The 19,568-nt window shown below is 44.0% G+C and overlaps 1 protein-coding gene and 1 non-coding gene across 3 annotated transcripts in view; both read right to left on the bottom strand.

Moving 5' to 3' along the window:
• Window positions 1–19,568, bottom strand: part of VWA8 (von Willebrand factor A domain containing 8) — a 390,356-nt gene that overhangs the window by 49,337 nt on the left and 321,451 nt on the right. For both annotated transcript variants that reach the window (XM_086328813.1, XM_086328812.1), the window contains 2 exons: window positions 11,999–12,107; window positions 7,887–8,043 (listed from right to left, as the gene is read on the bottom strand). In XM_086328813.1, the coding sequence (XP_086184939.1) occupies window positions 7,887–8,043; window positions 11,999–12,107 (266 nt within the window). The remainder of the gene's footprint in view (window positions 1–7,886; window positions 8,044–11,998; window positions 12,108–19,568) is intronic.
• LOC147361376 (U6 spliceosomal RNA) lies at window positions 16,558–16,664 on the bottom strand. The gene has a single exon (XR_015138540.1). It is a non-coding gene; the product is annotated as a U6 spliceosomal RNA (small nuclear RNA).

Consider the following 19,568-nt stretch of genomic DNA (forward strand, 5'->3'; position numbering starts at 1 on the left):
AAGAAGTGATGTCTCCAGCTAATGTTTCAGAAGAGAGGAATGTGTGTGTAGTGATGCGCTGGAAAATGGTAAACAAGTTGCCCTGAAGGGGAAAAGCAGCCCTGATTTGTAGTGTTTGTTGACGTTTGTGGTAACTGATTTTGAGCTATCAACAGAGAGGGCCCCTGAATTAGAAAGAGCCGGTGTGCGTGGGCTGTGTAGCACACCACTACTGCATCCCAGACGTGTGCCTGTGATGTTGGCAGGTGGTAAGTTCCTGTGGCGGGGTCCTAGAGAGATCCCATGGGATGCTTTTTAAGACCGAGGACATAGATTTGGTTGACCAAGGTAACAGCTCCTGCCCAGAGACTGTCAATAAAAAGGTTGCTTCGTAAAACAGGAGTTTTCTGAAATCGCTGATTGTGTCCTTTTAATAATTGTGTTCTAATACTATTGTGGTGCTGAAATTCTGGTGCTCCTTTTTATTATTTTTTCATTATTTGCTTCGGCTGCAGCCCTGCCTCTGCACTTGCAGTTTCCTAGACACACCCAGCGCCCTTGCCTCTGAGGCTCTACCTGGTTTCTCTCCCACCCTTCTTTACCTGCTGACTCCCAGAACTCTTCAAATCAGTGGTCGCCTCTTCCAGGAAGCCTGCTCTGATCTCTGGTCTGTGGTCTGGGCTCTAATATCCCTTCATGCTTGTCGCTATACAGTGGTTGCTACCTGTGCTACAGTCTGCTTCCCGTCTCCCCAGCTGTCTCCTTTATTTTTTCTCATCTTTATCTGCATGGCGGTCAGCAGGATGCCTAGCATAACAGATGCTCAAAACAAACTGAGATAAATCACTGAAATACAAATAAGACTCCACTGTTTAAAACGTGCTAATGCTGCGTGCTCAGTTGTGTCCGACTCTTTGCGACCCGTAGATTGTAGCCCCCAAGCTCTTCTGTCCATGGGATTCTCCAGGCAAGAATACTCGAGTGGGCTGCCATGCCTCCTCCAGGGGATCTTCCCGACCCAGGGACTGAACCCTCATCTCCTGTGTCCCCTGTATTACAGGTGGATTCTATACCAGCTGAGCCATCAGAAAAGCCCTACAGTATCTTAAACCAGTCAGAAGTAGAAGGTTTTGCAGTGTTGTATTCATAATAGGCTAATTCGATGACACAAATTTCTATAAATGTAATTTATAAATAAATTTATAGAAATGTAATTTATAGAAATTTCTACAAATTTCTATAAATGAAAAGGGTACTAATACTAGAATAGAGAAAGATGAATGTATATCAAAAGCCTGACCACAACACAGTTTTCTAAGCTATTGCTACTGTATGTGTGTATGTATGTGTGTACAAGTGTGTGCACGCATGCAATGTTGGAGGTATGGATCCTTGATGTTGAGCTGAAACTCTTATCTGGTGTGTATTCTTATTTCCCTTGGCTAGAGATGAACCCCCTAACGCTCTCACTGAGGATGAACGGTCTCTATTCCTCCCATCAGGCCGTGCTCTGGGAAGATTCCATTCATCAGAGGGCAGAGTGCTGGAGTCTTATTAGAATCACACCATGTTGGGCTTAGACCACCATGAGGGCAGACGGGCAGTTCCTGCCCTACCACCTGGCTGGTTAGCTAACGCCACCTCAAGTGTCAAGATCACGTCCTACGAAGTCTTGCTTGGTCCCTCCATGATCAGTCTCCTTCACGTATCTTCCATAGATATCTGCTATGGAACCTGTACATTTTATTGCTTTTGCTGCTAAGTCGCTTCAATCGTGTCTGACTCTGTGTGACCCCATAGATGGCAGCCCACCAGGCTCTCCCGTCACCAGGACTCTCCAGGCAAGAATACTGGAGTGGGTTGCCATTTCCTTCTCCATTATTATTTATTGCTTTTAATACATGTCTATTTTGCTCTATCAGAGTGTTTTTCAAACATATTTTCCACAGCAGAAAATGATCTTTACATTGAGATCCAGTATACAAAAATGCATGTATACATATGGGTGTGTGTACTTGAGCCAAATATTTAATGAAATTTAATGAACTTTACTACATGTGAGGTGCTCTGATATTTTCTCTTGTAATCCTCTGGGGAAAGGAATGTGCCTTATTTTTTCTTAGCATCTCAGTGCCAGCACAAGCCCTGGTACCCAGTGGCATGCAAGAAATGCTGCCAAGTAGGACTTTGAAAACACTGGTTATCAAACAGTAAATACCCGAAAGGTAAATAACATCTGAATGGTTATTTCCTGAGGTGACACGCGAAGGTGCCCTATAAATCGAATTTCCTCTCTGTTCTGAAGGACAGAAAGGAATATGTGTGCAGGATTTGACCTCTTATGTGTAGTTTTGGCAATCTCTTAAACCTCTCTTAAGTTTTCATTGATGAAGATACGTCTCAAGTGTCAAGCCTGACAGATGTTGGGCATGATGACCACTGCAAGATATTTTACCAACATCCTTCCTACCTGGGAGGCCAGTACACTCTGACTCAAATAAGAGAGGTTAGGGGAAAAAAGTCGGCATAAAGCTTGTCCTTAGCAGGACACACACACACACACACACACACACACACACACACACATCAAGGAAGGAACCAGGCAGTTGGTAAGTCACCCCAGGCAGACTGGTTTTTGTAGAGAGATCTGAACTAACTCTAGTTACAGTGATACCTCTGGCATGAGTGTGTTGCTCCCAAAACACACCACATGCTGTTCTAATTAGGAAGAAGTCTGGAAATCATATTCCAAGCTGTGTTAGCTTTCACGAAGATCACCTACAAGGTGTTCAAAGCTGATAACATTCTCAAAGATGAAGGCCGAAGCAGGGAGTGGGGAAAGAAAACAGGACACGCTGGCCTCTGCATCAGACAAGACCCCCAGCGCTAATACTCTCCGGCCCACAGAGCTGGCTGAAAACGTGTCTCTCTGCTGCTTTAACCCTGATCAAAACTGCAGGGCACAGCTGCTTCACATCCTAGTAATCTACGCAGACTGACTACGCTTTGCTGGCACAGCGTATTCTTAAAGGGTATATTTATTGTTACGTAAGAGTCTGGGAATTTTAGGTCTCATTTTACTTTTTCATATAGGTCAGATTTAAATACTGTAATTTTGGATCGTTTATGAGGAAAACAAACATAAGCTAAGATCTACTGGGTAGGGCTGATTAGTCTTGCACATGGTCGTGGGTACAATTTCCACAATTGGCGCCCACCTGAGAGGCTTTTCCAAGCATATAAAAGCACCTCGCCATCTATTTCATTCCTGTTTTGTTGGTTTAATGTCTGTCCTGCTTTGTACGTGTCTTATGCTTGTCTACTTCTGTTATTCTTCCTGAGTTAATCAGTTCATGACAAGTAAGAGCCAGTATCTAGCCAAAATCCAGATACAAATGAATGCTAACTAAATGCTCTGCTGATGATGTCAAAACCCACCAGTAGAATTAGGCTCTTCAGGGCAATATGCTGGACCCCTAGGCTGATGGGTCGGGCTGGCCGTCAGTTTGGTTTCAGCCAGTATTTGAATTAAGCACGAAAGGGTGATAGCATTACTTGTTCGCACGTGTGTATTATCCATTCACAAACATGTATGTGCTTGCTATGCACTAGGTTCTTTGTGTAGCTACTGGGGATGTTTTGCTATTCTTTTGTTGCTAAGTGGTAGAGGGCAAAAACACCCTGCCCTCAAGGAACTTGAAGTCAGTGGAGAAGAAATCAACTATTCATACCAGTAACACAATGGGAAATAGTGATAAGAACTATGGAGAGAAGGTTGCTGCTGCTGCTGCTACGTCGCTTCAGTCGTGTCCGACTCTGTGCGACCCCATAGACGGCGGCCCACCAGGCTCCCCTGTCCCTGGGATTCTCCAGGCAAGAACACTGGAGTGGGTTGCCATTTCCATGGAAAGAAGGTATCAGCTGCTATAAAAGCATACGTACAGGGCTTTGACTTCATTCTGCATTTACCTAGACTTACAAAATAGCTTTGAAACTAACTATTGGATGATAGTGAAGAATGATTCTTTTACCGACAAAGGTCCATCTAGTTAAAGCTATGGTTTTTTCAGTAGTCAAGCTAAGCGCTGAAGAATTGATGCTTTTGAACTGTGGTACTGGAGAAGACTCTTGAGAGTCCCTTGGACTGCAAGGAGATCTAACCAGTCCATCCTAAAGGAAATCAGTCCTGAATATTCATTGGAAGGACTGATGCTGAAGCTGAAGCTCCAATACTTTGGCCACCTGATGGGAAGAACTGACTCATTTGAAAAACCCTGATGCTGGGAAAGGTTGAAGGCAGGAGGAGAAGGGGACAACAGAGGATGAGACGGTTGGATGGCATTGCCGACTTGATGGACATGAGTTTGAGCAAACTCTGGGAGTTGATGATGGCCAGGGAAGCCTGGCGTGCTACAGTCCATGGGGCTGCAAAGAGTCAGGCAAGACTGAGTGACTGAACTGAATAGTATTGTGTATTTTTATTTTTTTAAATAAAGTATTCAGAGATAAACTCTGAACTATTTATGATAAAAAAAGATAGAAAATCTTGAATTAGCTAAAAACAAAAAACTCAGGGTTGGGAACTAGGAAGGGAGTCAGATTTTCTTCTTGAAGTTGAGAGAATAGGTCCACAGATTTCACTACATGTTTCTATTTTTGTTTATGTTTGAAAAGTTTCATAATAAAAAGTTTAAGAAAAACTTTGCTGTTGCTGTTCAGTAGTTAAGTCATGTCTGACTCTTTGTAACCTCATGGACTACATCTTGCCAGGCTCCTCTGTACTTCACTATCTCCTGGAGTTTGCTCAGATGCATGTCCATTGAGTCGGGGTGATGATATCTAAACATCTCATCCTCTGCTGCCCGCTTCTTCTCCTGCCTTCAATCTTTCCCAGCATCAGGGTCTTTTCCAATGAGTTAGTTCTTTGCATCAGGTGGCCAAAGCATTGGAGCTTCAGCTTCAGCATCAGTCCTTCCAGTGATTATTCAGGACTGATTTCCTTTAGGATGGACTGGTTGGATCTCCTTGCTGTCCAAGGTACTCTCAAGAGTCTTCAACACCACAATTGGAAATCATCAGTTCTTTGATGCTCAGTCTTCTTTATGGTCCAACTCTCACATCCATATATGACTACTGGAAAAACCACAGCTTTGACAATATGGACATTTGTCAGCAAAGTAATGCCTCTGCTTTTTAATGTGCTATCTAGGTTTGTCATAGCTTTTCTTCCAAGGAACAAGTGTCCTTTAATTTCAAGGCTGCAGTCACCATCTGCAGTGATTTTGGAGCCCAAGAAATTAAAATCTGTCACTGTTCCCACTTTTTCCCCACATATTTGCCATGAAGTGACGGGACTGGATGCCAGACTTTAGTAGTACTAAACTGAATACTCATCAAATGGGACTATTACTACACAAAAGTAGAAAGCAACATTTTTCTGTGTTTTCTGTCTTTTTCAGGGTCTCCACATGCTTTTATTTCATCCTCTCCTTTCTCATCCCCTTGTCCAGCTCCTCTGTATTTGAAGTACCTTCTGGTACTCTTTCACTTGGATTTGGATTCTTCTCTGCAGCATTTAGTAGAGGTGTATGGTGTCTCAGATGGTAAAGAAGCTGCCTGCGACGCGGGGGACCTGGGTTCGATCCCTGGGTCGGGAAGATTCCCTGGAGAAGGGAATGGCAACCCACTCCAGTATTCTTGCCTGGAGAATCCCATGGACAGAGAAGACTGGCGGGCTACAGTCCAAGGGGTTGCAAAGAGTCAGACACGACGAAGTGAGTAATGCGTTCACGGTTTTCTCAGTTCCCTTCTCCACTTTTTCTCTCTCCTCCCTTATATCCACTAAATTTAGTTGCCTTATTATCACAGATGCTCCCTAATTTCTTTATCCTGTGGGGTAACTGTATTTAACAGAACCAGATTCCTCACTGTCTATCATGGGAATTAGAGAAGGGGTTCTACACTTGCACCCAAGCATGACTTACAATCGGAGAAGTAAATGGTAACCCACTCCAGTATTCTTGCCTAGAGAATTCCAAGGACAGAGGAGACTGGCAGGCTGCAGTTCATGGCACTGCAAGAGTCAGACACGACTTAGCGACCAAACCACCAGCACGACTTACAAGTCCTTCTGTGTGAATTGCTCGATTCACTTGCCCACTTACACAAAAACTGAGAAAGGGCTGGTGAGATTTTCAGTGTGGGAACAACAGGAACTCATTGGTTGGGAAGGAGAAGATGATGCGTATCTAATTATTCGGTTCCTTTCCCAAATACACATTTATTGTTTACATGAAATGTGAAATTAAAACTGTGTCTTAATTCCAACAAGATCTTGCGTTATTGGATTGCTCCCACCTTTTTTTTGAGCAGTTTAAATTGTTTCCATTCCTAACATCATTTGTCCTTGCAACCTCTGTGAGAGGAAGGGGGAAGGGAGCCACCGATCACCAGAAGAACAGACTGACGCACGGCGAGGGGAAATCAACTGTTGGAGGTCTCCAGGGAAGCCGGCAGAAGGGCTGGGGTGACACTTGTCGAACCTGCCTGCTGAGTACACGAGGGCCCGGAGCCTCGCAGGCTTTCCTGAGGGTGTGTCCGCAGGGACCTGAGTTTTTGTCCCCATTGTTCTGGACTGTTTACTTGCAGGATGTTTAAGCCCAGCAGATAGTGTAATACCAGATGTCCTGCATGGGAGGGATTTCGGAACTCGTGGACGCTGGAGAGCATGGTTTATCTGAACTGTGCCCAGCTCCTTCTGTGGAGCCCAACAGCGTAAATCTGCCTCCCAGACCATGACTCTCACCCTCAATCCCAAAGGAGATCTTCCTGGTTCTTAGGTACTTGTCACTTTGAGCTGAAGAACCCAGGTGGATGTCCAGGGAAAGGGTCATGAGGTTTCTTCTCATGTTCTAGATGATTCCAATCAGAGTGGCCCCACATGGTTCCAGAATGAAAGCTACAGGCTCATGGGCCTGGATCTCAAGGCCTCCACCCACTGACAGTCAACCCCACTTCCCACCAGCCCCAGCTGGTACCCTCTTTCTGGATATGGCTGGCTGTCTCCGCCACAGTCACTCTGCTCATCCTGGCTTGCTCACTTAGCTTTCCCTTCCTGGAAGGTCCAAATGCTGGCTGTGTTCAGGCCTCACCTCTCATCAGCCCAGTGACTTTCCCCTTCTCTATATCGCTGGAGGGCACAGCCTCTGTATCACGTGACTTCAGCACTTAACCAGGGTGAGTGTGAAAGTATGTGTGTGGGAGTGTGTGTGTGTGTGTGTGTGTGTGTGTGTGTACGCTAGTCCTGTCTCCACATAAATCTACAAGATTCCTGAGGGGCAGGAAGGGACCATCCCGGAATGTTATCTCAATTTGCTTTGTGGCCTGGGAATAGATGTGGATGGAATGATCTGACTTTAGTTTTTTCCACAGGGAAATACCTTTGGTTTTACTTTGTTAAAAGATTTATTTATTTATTTTTTTGATGTGGACTGTTTTTTAAAGTTTTCACTGAATTTGTGACAATATTGCTTCTGTTTTCTATGCTTTGGCTTTTTGGCCTTGAGGCATGTGGGATCGTAGCTCCCTAACCAGGGATCAACCTGCACTCCCTGCATTGGAAGGTGAAGCCTTAAGCACTGGACTGCCCAGGGAAGTCCCTGGTTTTACCTTCGAACATGCTCAGTCCTTCCTCTATACCGTTATATGCAATTAATACATTTAAAAGGGCCTGAGCAGAAAGAGCCAGGGATTGTGTTCACTCAGCTGTCTCCAGTGGGGGGTGAGGTGGCAACGGGTTGCAGTTTGTGGTCTAAGTGGCTGCATAAAGTGGAGAATCACAGAACCCTGGGTCTGCCCAGGGTTTGCCGTGACGTTTCCCCGCTCCGGACGCGCTGGGGACCACCCACCTCTGTTGAAACGCTCTCTGGCCCATCTCTCTCGCAGCTCTCTTCACCTCCTCGGGAACAGCGTCTTTCTCGGCCTCAGAGACCTGGTAGACCGTGTGGCCTGCGTCCAGCCGGTAAGGACCTCCCTTGCCGCCCAGGCCTGCAGTGTCTCTTCCACCTGGGAGGAAACCATGAAGTCCAGGTGATTAGTCTGATCTAGACCACAAAAGAGCGGGGCTTTAAGGCAAGCCCATGAAGTAGATTAATTATACCTGTGTGCTGTGCTAAGTCCCTTAAGTCGTGTCCGACTCTTTGAGACACTATGGATTGTAGTTTGCCAGCCTCCTCTGTCCATGGGATTTCCCAGGCAAGAATATTGGAGTGGGTTGCCATGCCCTTCTCCAGGGGATCTTCCCTGCCCAGGGAACAAAACCATGTCTCCCACGGCTCCTGCAGTGCAGGCACATTCTTTATCGCTGAGCCAGTGGGAAAACTAATAATTATTCAAATGACTTTCTCCTGGAAACACAAGGTGTCCCCTAGTTTAGGATGTTCTTCTTCTCCATCCAACTAATTCCAACCCATATGTCAAGGCTCAGTCCAAAATCTATGACCCCTGACTTGATGACAGCCACACAGGGATCAACACTCTTATGCCCTGCTTGTTATTCCTTAAATTTTTTCTTTTTTTTACCATCTATAGGATGAATGGGATTATATATCTTTGTAGCTCTGTACCTGTAAGAATGGCTTAAACACCATAAATACTTGATGTGTGTGCGCATGCAGTCGCCTCAGTCATATCCAACTCTGCGACAGGCTCCTCTGTCCATTGGGATTCTCCAGGCAAGAATACTGGAATGGGTTACCATGCCCTCTCCTCCAGCAGATCTTCCCAACCCAGGCTGAACTTGTGGCTCTTGCCTTGCAGGTAGATTCTCTACCTCTGAGCCACTGGGTAAGCCCCAAATACGTCGTATATATATGTTAATTAAATGAACAACACTCTTTCTTCACAGTAATCTGATTTTTCATTAAAATCAAAGAAAGATGGTCAGGGTATGGATATTGCTTCTGGTTTGCAAGTGGTAAAAATAAAGTGCAGAAAGGTTAAGTGACAGACATGTGAACTCATATCAGTGGCTGAGCCAAGATGAGAAGTCAGTTATACTTTGACTTTTAGCTTAGAATAACATGCAACAGATAAATACTGCCAGTTTCAGGACAGTTTTAAAATATAAACCCAAGTTTACATGCTTGTTGGGGAAGGAAATGGCAATCCACTCCAGTATTCTTGCCTGGAGAATCCCTTGGACAGAGGAGCCTGGTGGGCTACAGTCCATGGGGTCGCAAAGAGTTGGTCATGACTGAGTAATTAACCCTTTACATGCTTGTAAATGTGTATTATGTAAAACTGTATGTTGTAGGTATAAATTAAATGCCTAGAAGACTAGGTAGGTAATATTATAAGAAGTGGTGAGAACTTGGCTAACTAGAGAGGACTTGCCTTGTCTAAATATATTCAAATTCAAATCATCTTAAAACACGACTTGGACCGCCAAAATACATATATTGCCTAGATTTGGGTCCTGGGTTACCAGTTTATTACCCCAGCTTTATGATGATTAAAATATTAGCAATTAGTTTCTTTTGTTCCTTTACACATAACTTGGGAACTTAGAAGAGATCCCAATATTGTAGGGGTAGCATAATCTTGTACATTATAGTCAAGTATTGATTAGTATAGTATACTGATAGTATTAATACGAACACTAGCATTATATAGTACAGTATTGTGTAGGTAAGTCAGACTGCCTGAGTTTGAATCCTGGTTCCAACATACTAGTCACGTGTCCTTGAGGGAAGTTCCCCAACCTCTCTGTGTCTCAGTCGCACTCAGCAAGGCACAAAATGAGAGCTCTATAAGGGACTTCTCTCACTATCATTATGTAGACAACTTCCAGTTGCACAGAGTGAGCTCATTTCTAAGTTTCATAAAGTGGAAATTTTGAAAGTGCTTAGGCTTTGGATAAATTATGCTACATTCTCCTTTTCTCCCTTGAAGGCTTAATTGGTAATAAGTTAAAAGCAACAACTCAGCATGCTCTGCTTCCCTTATCAAAGTCCAGGTAGGTCATTTCCTTTTGGGAAATACCATGAGAACAGCCCATTAATTATAGTATTTTTATCCTTTGATTCCAGCACATCTTATTTCTTTTTTATTTAGAAATTGCTGGTGGAAAATTCCACCTTGGATGTGTGTGACTCCTGGTTGTCGCTTATGGATGGTCAATGGGCGGGAAGGACTATGGTCATGAGATTCAGGGGTGGAAATGCTGTCCTGAGACCTGACTCCCTTTCTACCAGAGGTGCTCCTTAGTTATGGGTAGGTCATAAATGAGAACTTAAAACTTCCCAGGTGCTGAGATGAGATTGTTTCTGGTGAAAGGAGGGGATGACCTATAACCGTCTAGAGCCTGGTGTGATGACAATCAGTCCCTTGGCAAAGTCAGATGGGGGTGGAGAAGATGTGAGGGTGGAATTCTTCACAACCTGCACTTCCAAGAAGGCTTTAATTTGAACTCGTGACTCCTGAGTGTGAGCTCAGCTGTGTCCAACTCTTTGCGACCCCATGGACTATAGCCTGGCAGGCTTCTCTGTCTATGGAATTTTCCAGGCAAGAATACTGGAGGGGGTTGGCATGCCCTTCTCCAGGGAATCTTCCCAACCCAGAGATTGAACCCACGTCTCTTGCATCTCCTGCATTGGCAGGCAGGTTCTTTACCACTGGTGCCAAAATGAAAAGGCTTGCCAGAGAGTCTAGATCCCAAGGTATAATATTGAAACTAACCCTGGATATCCTAAATCTGTGAAGATAAGGGGGAGAAAGACAGCAGAGGGGTTTTGATGATGAAAAAGGAATCAAATGATTCATGTAATCAAATGATTACCTTCAGTGCAGAGAATTCTGAGGCAGAGAGGGACAAAGAGAAAAAGAATTTGTAGCGAAAGAGCCTTGATAGATTGACAACCCGGCTGGGAAGTAAAAGCAGGGTCATCAGCCCGGACTATAAGATATATGAGCTGGTAGATGAGAGCTGAATAACAAGCGAGCACCTCCGCTCCAGATTAAGTAGCCCATGGCTGGGAAGCCTGCATCTGGCCAGCGCATCCCACAGTGCATTCCACAGGGATTAAATCCTGCTGGCTTAACACTAACTTCCAGATCAAAGGCCATTTCTAAAAATATCCTTCCTTTCAAGCTGATGCCTGATGCATAAACAGAGCCAGCGAGGGGCCCACGGGCCTGCTGGATACCACATTGTCCCCGCACGGTAGCCCATTTCCTCCCGAGGCTGTCAAGGCCAAGGAGCACAGACTGTCCCCAGCGAAGATGGAGCATGGAGCTCGTGCTGGCACGGCTCAGGGCCGAGATAAGATCAGACGGTGTGCACAGTCTGGCCCTATTCCTGCGGCCCCACAGCTGTGTCGCTCCAGCTGCCTCAGAGGAAAGAGGAAGGCCATGGTCCTGGCTGGGAACAATGCTCTTGACAGGCAGCCAAGAGGAAGGGACGGACCCCAGCCATCGACTCAGACCACAGCTATCTCTCTTATCACAGAACCCTGCAGCCTCGACGTACTCTCTTCTGAGATATGGAAGACAAGGACCATGTCTTTTCAAAGTCAGCTGGTCCAGAAAGAATTTACTGTCGATTTCTGGCATGGTCCCAAGGACAGGGAATTTAAAAGAGGGGATTAACACTTTTAATGAATGCATTTTTCATGCCAGGTCTTGAGCGCAGCGCTTTGTAGTCATAATCTTACTGAATCCTCATCACAATCTTGAGAGGCAGTTCATAGTAGGCCCCTTTGATGAATGAGGACCAGAACAGCCTGAGGTTAGGGGGTTGCTACCTCTGACTGTCTGCTGAGTCTGCAGGGCTCCAAATGCCAGGGCTTTTCCGTGTCTTAAAATCACGCTGCGTCAGAGGGCAGAAGCACACTCCAGCTGACTAATGGGGTTGGAGGAGAAGGCAAACTGATTCCTGAGCCTTCTTGGGGCTGGTGGGCTGTCCACATGGGCTCATGAAGTCTCTGGAAGCCTGACCCAGGAAAGTGCCCGTACTACCAACCTGTGCCGCCAGCCCAAGTGTTACCACCCACATGTGGCATGTTGTCTGGGTCCTCCTTCCCGTGTTTGGGGGAACTCACGTCTTCACCGCTCTCTCTTTCGATTGTTATCTAAAAATGAAGAAATTAGACATTATCACTCTTCGTGACCAAGGTCAGGACCTGCAGGACAGAAAGAAGGACTGTTTCTCCCTAAGTCCTTAAGGTAGCTCATAACCTGATAGATGCTGTTGATAGATGCTCATGATAGATGCTGTTCGTGTCTGGCAAAATTTCACCAGATTTTACATCCATTGAGCTGGGAAGGAAACAAATATAATTATAAAAAATATTCTTTACAAAAAAAAAGAAGTTAGACTGGATCATGGGGCTTCCCAGGTGGCGCTGATGGTAAAGAACCCACCAGTCAATGCAAGAGATACAAGAGACAAGGGTTCAATCCCTGAGTTGGGATGATCTCCTGGAGAAGGGAATGGCAATTCACTACAAGACTATTCTTGTCTGGAGAATTCCATGGACAGAGGAGCCTAGTGGACTATAGTCCACCTGGTCCAGCTGAGTCATGGCAGATAAACATTCACCTATTTAATTTTCAAAGAAATCCCATTTCTCAGAAAAAGGCTATTTTATACGAAATATATGATAAAAGAAACCCAGAAAATATACCTTTGTGTGCTTCACTGATATATGTTGTGTGCACAGAGACTAAAAACTGCTTATTTTCTGGGCCCGCTCTCATTTTATTATGGTATTTATAGCTCTCCTAGTTCATCTCTATTTTAAAACTGGACTTACTGTTCCTGCAGATCAAACAGAACAAGCAGCACTTTAGCCTTTCTCTTTGAGAGCCTGTGGCTCGTTCATTGGTCCCTGATTTAATTCAGCACAGATTCACCAAAAGTACTGATAACCACACAGGAGTTCCATCCTAGCAGTCAGCTCAGTAGATATTACTCCACAATAAAAAGCATTTGAAGCAGTCACATCCATGTACCCTATGAGCCTGCTCCCAAATACAGTGATTTTCCGGGCAGACCAGATCAACTGTTTTGTTTGTTCAAACAAGCCTTAATGGGAAATGTATTGGCAAGGTATCATCTGAAGTACCGTGAGGCCTACAAAAGCCACGGAGGGTTGGTCACTGCCCTCGAATTGCTCACAGTGGACCAGGGGAGCTTGGAAATGGACCTGGAGCATGACGCCAGGTCAGTCTTGAGAGCTGACCCGTGTCTTCTTAGTGAGTGGACTTTTCATTCTGGATGTTAGGATAAACAAAGGTAGGTAGGTAATTTAAGGCCTTTGCAAATAAAATGGCTATCAAGAATGAATTCAACATAATTTCCATTGTGTTATATCCAGACTAGTTGATTTCAAATGTTATGACATTGTAACAAAATTTCAATTAACTGGACCTTTCTGCCCTTACCAGGGAAGCCCTGGTGGTTCAAATGGTAAAGAATCCGCCTGCAATGCAGGAGATGTGGGTTTGATCCCTGGGTCTGGAAGATCCCCTGGAGGAGGGCATGGCAACCCACTCCAGTATTCTTGCCTGAAGAATCCCATGGACAGAGGAGCCTGGAGGCTACAGTCCAGAGGGTTGTGAAAGAGAGGGACACGAGTGAGTGAGTAACACACTTCTGCCTTTAGCTTTGGCAGCACTGACAGAACTTTTGCCATAACTTCAGCATAATTTTAAAATTTAGCAGCCAGGACGTGACAGTTGACGTGAATTCCACAGAAACCATCATGCTCCAAAAAAATGGGTGAAAATAAATTCTTCTTTTAAAAAATTTAACTGTGCAGAATAGCTAGCAACATTTAGAGAACAAATAAACATTTAAAGTACTTTCCCCAAAACTTGCCACCACTTTCTAACTTTTTTAGAGACAGTGTAAGAGATTCGTAGTAAATTAAAATATGTATACTGACTACAACAACTCTAGACCAGCACTAACTAATAAAATTTTCTGTGCTGATAGAAGTATTTATACTTGAGGCATCTAATATGGTAGCTTATTACGCAATGTACCTACTGAATACTTGATTTTTAAATTTTATTTAATTAACTAAAATTTAAGTTTGAAATTACCATATGTAGTCCATGACTATCTCACTGGACAGCACAGAATAAGGACAAGCTTGCCTCAGCCAGGAGATAATGTCTGGTTATCTTAGAAGTATCTTATAGATGTTTTCCATGAGAAATGAGAAAAATAAGAAACATTTCAAAATTGAGATAGAGTTTTATTCTGTGTCAATTTAAGAAATCTACATAAAAGTTATGACTACAGTCTAATGGATTTTTTAAAAAAAATAATGGAACTTACATATGGAAATATATTTATTATAATAACATGATAAGCTTTTTAATCCATAAAGATACATTTATTACAATAATGGTGTTCAAAACACTTCTGGAGTACTTTAGGAAGGATCTGCAGAGTCCATGGCAGATTCTATTTTAATATCTTTAATGGTGGAAATTATGTATCCTTTAAAAATATATTTGATTTTTAATAAATAGCTAAAGGATATTTGGAACTGATGTGTATGAACCAAATAGTTCTGATGTGTGTGAATTATTTGCTAATTTACTCTGTACTCTTAGGAAAGTCAATTAACTTCTCTGGGGCTAAACCTTCTCATCAGAAACTAAAAGGGGTTGAACTAAATAATTTCTCCTGTTCCACTTAACATTGACATGTTCTAATTGATTAAACAATTCAAAATCTGGTAAAAGAGGGGTTTTAGTCAAAATCAGGCACAATTATAAAACAATGAGACTAGTTTGCTTCATAAGAGTTGTGACACCTCTACAGGTCAATTCTAAAAGAGGAAGCTATAGAAATGGTCTGGGCCATGACAGCATTACTGGAGTAACTGTTCTTAACACCAGCCGTCACTTAGGGTGTGTGTATTATTTATTAAAAATAAATAAAAGAATGGATAAACAACAAAGTCCTACTGTATAGCACAGGGAACAATGGAAAAGAATAGAGAAATGAATGTGTATATACATACATATATATGTAACTGAGATACTTTCTGTACAGCAGAAATTAACACAACATTGTAATTCAACTATACTTCAGTACAAAATGGGCTTCCTTGGTGTCTCAGACAGTGAAGAATCTGCCTGCAATGCGGGAGACCCAGGTGTGATCCCAGGGTCAGCAAGATCCCCTGGAGGAGGGCATGGCAACCCACTCCAGTATTCTTGCCTGGAGAATCCCATGGACAGAGGAGCCTGGCGGGCTACAGTCCATGGGGTCACAAAGAGTCAGACACTACTGAGAGACTAACAGTTTCACTTTCTTTCAATACAAAATAAATAAATAAAAGAACTTCAGAAGAGGCATAGAAAACAGAGTCCTAGGTGCCTTAGTAACTTTACTTTCATTAAATAGCAATCTCCTTTAGACATTTCACTGCAGGTCAGTTATCCTGCTGTAAGAGAATAGCCTTTCAAGAACAAGGTTTTTTTTTTTTTTTTTACATTTTATTTTATTTTTAAACCTTACATAATTGTATTAGTTTTGCCAAATATCAAAATGAATCCGCCACAGGTATACATGTGCTCCCCATCCTGAACCCTCCTCCCTCCTCCCTCCCCATACCATCCCTCTGGGTCGTCCCAGTGCACTAGCCCCAAGCATCCAGTATCGTGCATCGAACCTGGACTGGCAACTCATTTCATACATGATATTTTACATGTTTCAATGCCATTCTCCCAAATCTTCCCACCCTCTCCCTCTCCCACAGAGTCCATAAGACTGTTCTATACATCAGTGTCTCTTTTGCTGTCTCGTACACAGGGTTATTGTTACCCTCTTTCTAAATTCCATATATATGCGTTAGTATACTGTATTAGTGTTTTTCTTTCTGGCTTACTTCACTCTGTATAATAGGCTCCAGTTTCATCCACCTCATTAGAACTGATTCAAATGTATTCTTTTTAATGGCTGAGTAATACTCCATTGTGTATATGTACCACAGCTTTCTTATCCATTCATCTGCTGATGGACATCTAGGTTGCTTCCATGTCCTGGCTATTATAAACAGTGCTGCGATGAACATTGGGGTACACGTGTCTCTTTCCCTTCTGGTTTCCTCAGTGTGTATGCCCAGCAGTGGGATTGCTTGATCATAAGGCAGTTCTATTTCCAGTTTTTTAAGGAATCTCCACACTGTTCTCCATAGTGGCTGTACTAGTTTGCATTCCCACCAACAGTATAAGAGGGCTCCCTTTTCTCCACACCCTCTCCAGCATTTATTATTTGTAGACTTTTGGATTGCAGCCATTCTGACTGGCGTGAAATGGTACCTCATAGTGGTTTTGATTTGCATTTCTCTGATAATGAGTGATGTTGAGCATTTTTTCATGTGTTTGTTAGCCATCTGTATGTCTTCTTTGGAGAAATGTCTATTTAGTTCTTTGGCCCATTTTTTGATTGGGTCATTTATTTTTCTGGAGTTGAGCTGGAGGAGTTGCTTGTATATTTTTGAGATTAGTTGTTTGTCAGTTGCTTCATTTGCTATTATTTTCTCCCATTATGAAGGCAAAAATACGGAACGCTTCACGAATTTGCGTGTCATCCTTGCGCAGGGGCCATGCTTATCTTCTCTGTATCGTTCCAATTTTGGTATATGTGCTGCCGAAGCGAGCACTCAAGAACAAGCATTAAAAATGACGGCACAAGGCAAAAGAAACGGGCTCTCAAATAGCCCCCTCAGCTACCTGCGAAATCACACTCCTGAGCCTGTGAAGACACCTACAGTGGGCCATCAGGGAGGAGGAAAATTCATGTGAACTGTCTGGGCAGAAAGGAACTGCTGTTCTTTGTCACCTGTGTGTCCTGCTCGGAACTGGCACAGCTCACGGTGCCAACAAGGCTGCTCCCTACCAACCCCAAATGGGAGTCTGGAGATGTTTCAAAATTGACAAATTCTTGACAAAAACACTCATCAGCCCAAACACAGTGGATTCCAGAAAAACACATACCATGAATTACCCAGGATACTTACTTAAAAGCAAGCATTTGGGGAGTTTATCTAATTCTGAGTCATGCTATGAATGCCATTGCAGTCACAGGAGTCTATTTCTCTAGCTCCTCTGGGAGGAGCGCATCTGATAAGCGGTTTCCAAAGCCATTTTAGGGCATCTCTTACGTGAATTGACAATGATTCATAAAAGGTACGAGGCAGGAAGTCTAGGACAGTCCAGCCCAGACAGAAACTGCAACAGACACCGAGGAACGCATATCATTCGAGGAAGCTTGCTTCTTGGGGACAGAAAGATGCTCAGAGTTTCTGGTCATTCAGAAAGTTGATAAACTGCTGAACTATTTGAAGTATGTGTTGAGAAAGACTTGGAATGCATTTCCTTTGAGGACTGGTCTCATCTAGAAGGGCTTCCCTGGTGGCTCAGATGGTAAAGAATCCGCCTGCAATGCAGGAGACCTGGGCTTGCTCCCTGAGTTGCAAAGATCCCCTGGAGAAGGGAATGGCAACCCACTCCAGTATTTCTGCCTGGAGAAATCCACGGACAGAGGAGACTGGGGGGCTACAGTCCATGGGGTTGCAAAGGGTAAGGCAGAACTGAGTGGCTGACACTTTCACTTTTCATCTAGAAAGAGTTCAAACAAGTCAATCCAGTTACTGATATACACCCTACTTAAGTGAAGTGACTTAGCAGCAGTAAGTGTTCACTTACGGCTTTGCAGGAGGCGCTAATATAAAGAACCTACCTACCAATGCAGGAGACAGGGTCTCCTGGGTCAGGAAGATTCCCTGGAAGAGGGCACGGCAACCCACTCCAGTATTCTTGCCTGGAGAATCCCATGGACAGAGGAGCCTAGTGGGCTACAGTTCATAGGTTTGCAAGAGTCGGACACAACTGAAGTGATTTAGCATGCACTCATGTGTTCACTCACATGGATCAAAATTTTGCCCCAAACACAAAATATCATAGACTCTTACAAGTGTTGATGCAAATTGATGCCCATGATGAGCTCTTTGCTGTGTTGGTCACAGCTGATGCATCCTACATCCTTTTAGATAAGCATGTTATAATCCGAAGTTGTCCTCTTTCATATGAATCAAGATGGAAAAACAAAACAAAGCATAGACCTTGTAAATTATAACTCATAAAAAATGTTCCAGAGTGAAGCAACCCAAACCCAAAGTAGTGGAGGGACATGACTCATGAAAGCCCTGTAATCCTAGGCAAGGCCCTATACTTTAGGCTCCTCCTCACACTCATGATTTTTTAAAAAATGTCAGTAAAACGATATAAATAGCCAGAACACACTCCTGGAAGGAAAGTGCGTTCTTGGAGGAATGACTGGACAACACAGCCGATTCTCATTTTCCAGCTGGAGACGAGGTGTGGCTCGGCAGGCGTTTGCAGCTGCCTCTCCAACATCCACGCCTCTTTCTCCTCTCTATACAGAAGTCAGATGAATCACCGTTAGCTGGGACGAGGCCCAGCTTTCCCATCGCCCTCTGCCAGCGATGTATCCGGGGAAGAAAGTCTGGGAGCCACGATGTAAGACAAATTCTGTTGGGAGGTTTCTGGGAAAGATTTTCCTCTCGGGTACAGAGCTCGCTCGCGGCCCTGCAGGGACTGGCTGCCCCTACCTTGCAGCATACACATGCTCTCTGGCTTGCACACGGAGTGATGACGTGGTGCTTCGAGCTGGGGAGTCCACCTGGTGACCACAGGGCAATGAGGAGGAGGTGGCAGAGGGGAGGACGGGGCGGGTGGTGTCCCTGATGACACCGCTGAGCTGCTCAATCAGCCACGGAGTCACTTACTTCCAGCTTCTACATCAGCAAATAATGTTATTAGACATAGGTTTTTTTTTTTTTAATATAAAGAACTTTTTATTTATTTATTTATTTTTGGCTGTGTTGGGTCTTTGTTGTTGTGGGGGCTCCTCTCTAGTTGCAGCGGCTTCTCTTGTTGCAGAGCACGGGCTCTAGGGTGCCCGGGCTTCAGGAGTTGCAGCGCATGGGCTCGGGAGCTGTGGTTTCCGGACTCTAGAGTACAGGCTCGACAGCTGTGGCACGCAGGCTTAGTTGTTTTGCAGCACGTGGGAACTTCCCGAGGTAGAGACTGCACCCACATCTCCGGCATTAGTAGGTGGATTCTTTACCACTGAGCCACCAGGGAAGCCCTGTCCTTATAGTTTAAGCTACTGTAAATTGGGTTTTCTGCTACTTGGAGCCCAATGCATGCAAACTAACTTTTGATTCATTAATTAAAAGACAAATGAGAGGCAGTGGGGGAGGAGCCAAGGTCTCAATCTTTGCAGGATGTCCTACTTCCAGAAGACATGCTTTAAATTTTCTGATGTTGAAAACTGCCATGATAATATCAGAAATTCTACTTATTACAGTTGCCTATGATTTGATGCTGAAGAAGCTGAAGTTGAACGGTTCTATGAAGACCTACAAGATCTTTTAGAACTAACACCCAAAAAAGATGTCCTTTTCATTATAGGGGACTGGAATGCAAAAGTAGGAAGTCAAGAAACACCTGGAGTAACAGGCAAATTTGGCCTTGGAATA

This window comes from Bos grunniens, chromosome 12 (assembly GCF_055505025.1).
Source record: "Bos grunniens cultivar Pamir isolate PY7600 chromosome 12, Bosgru_T2T1.0, whole genome shotgun sequence".
In the NCBI taxonomy this organism is placed as follows: Eukaryota; Metazoa; Chordata; class Mammalia; order Artiodactyla; family Bovidae; genus Bos; species Bos grunniens.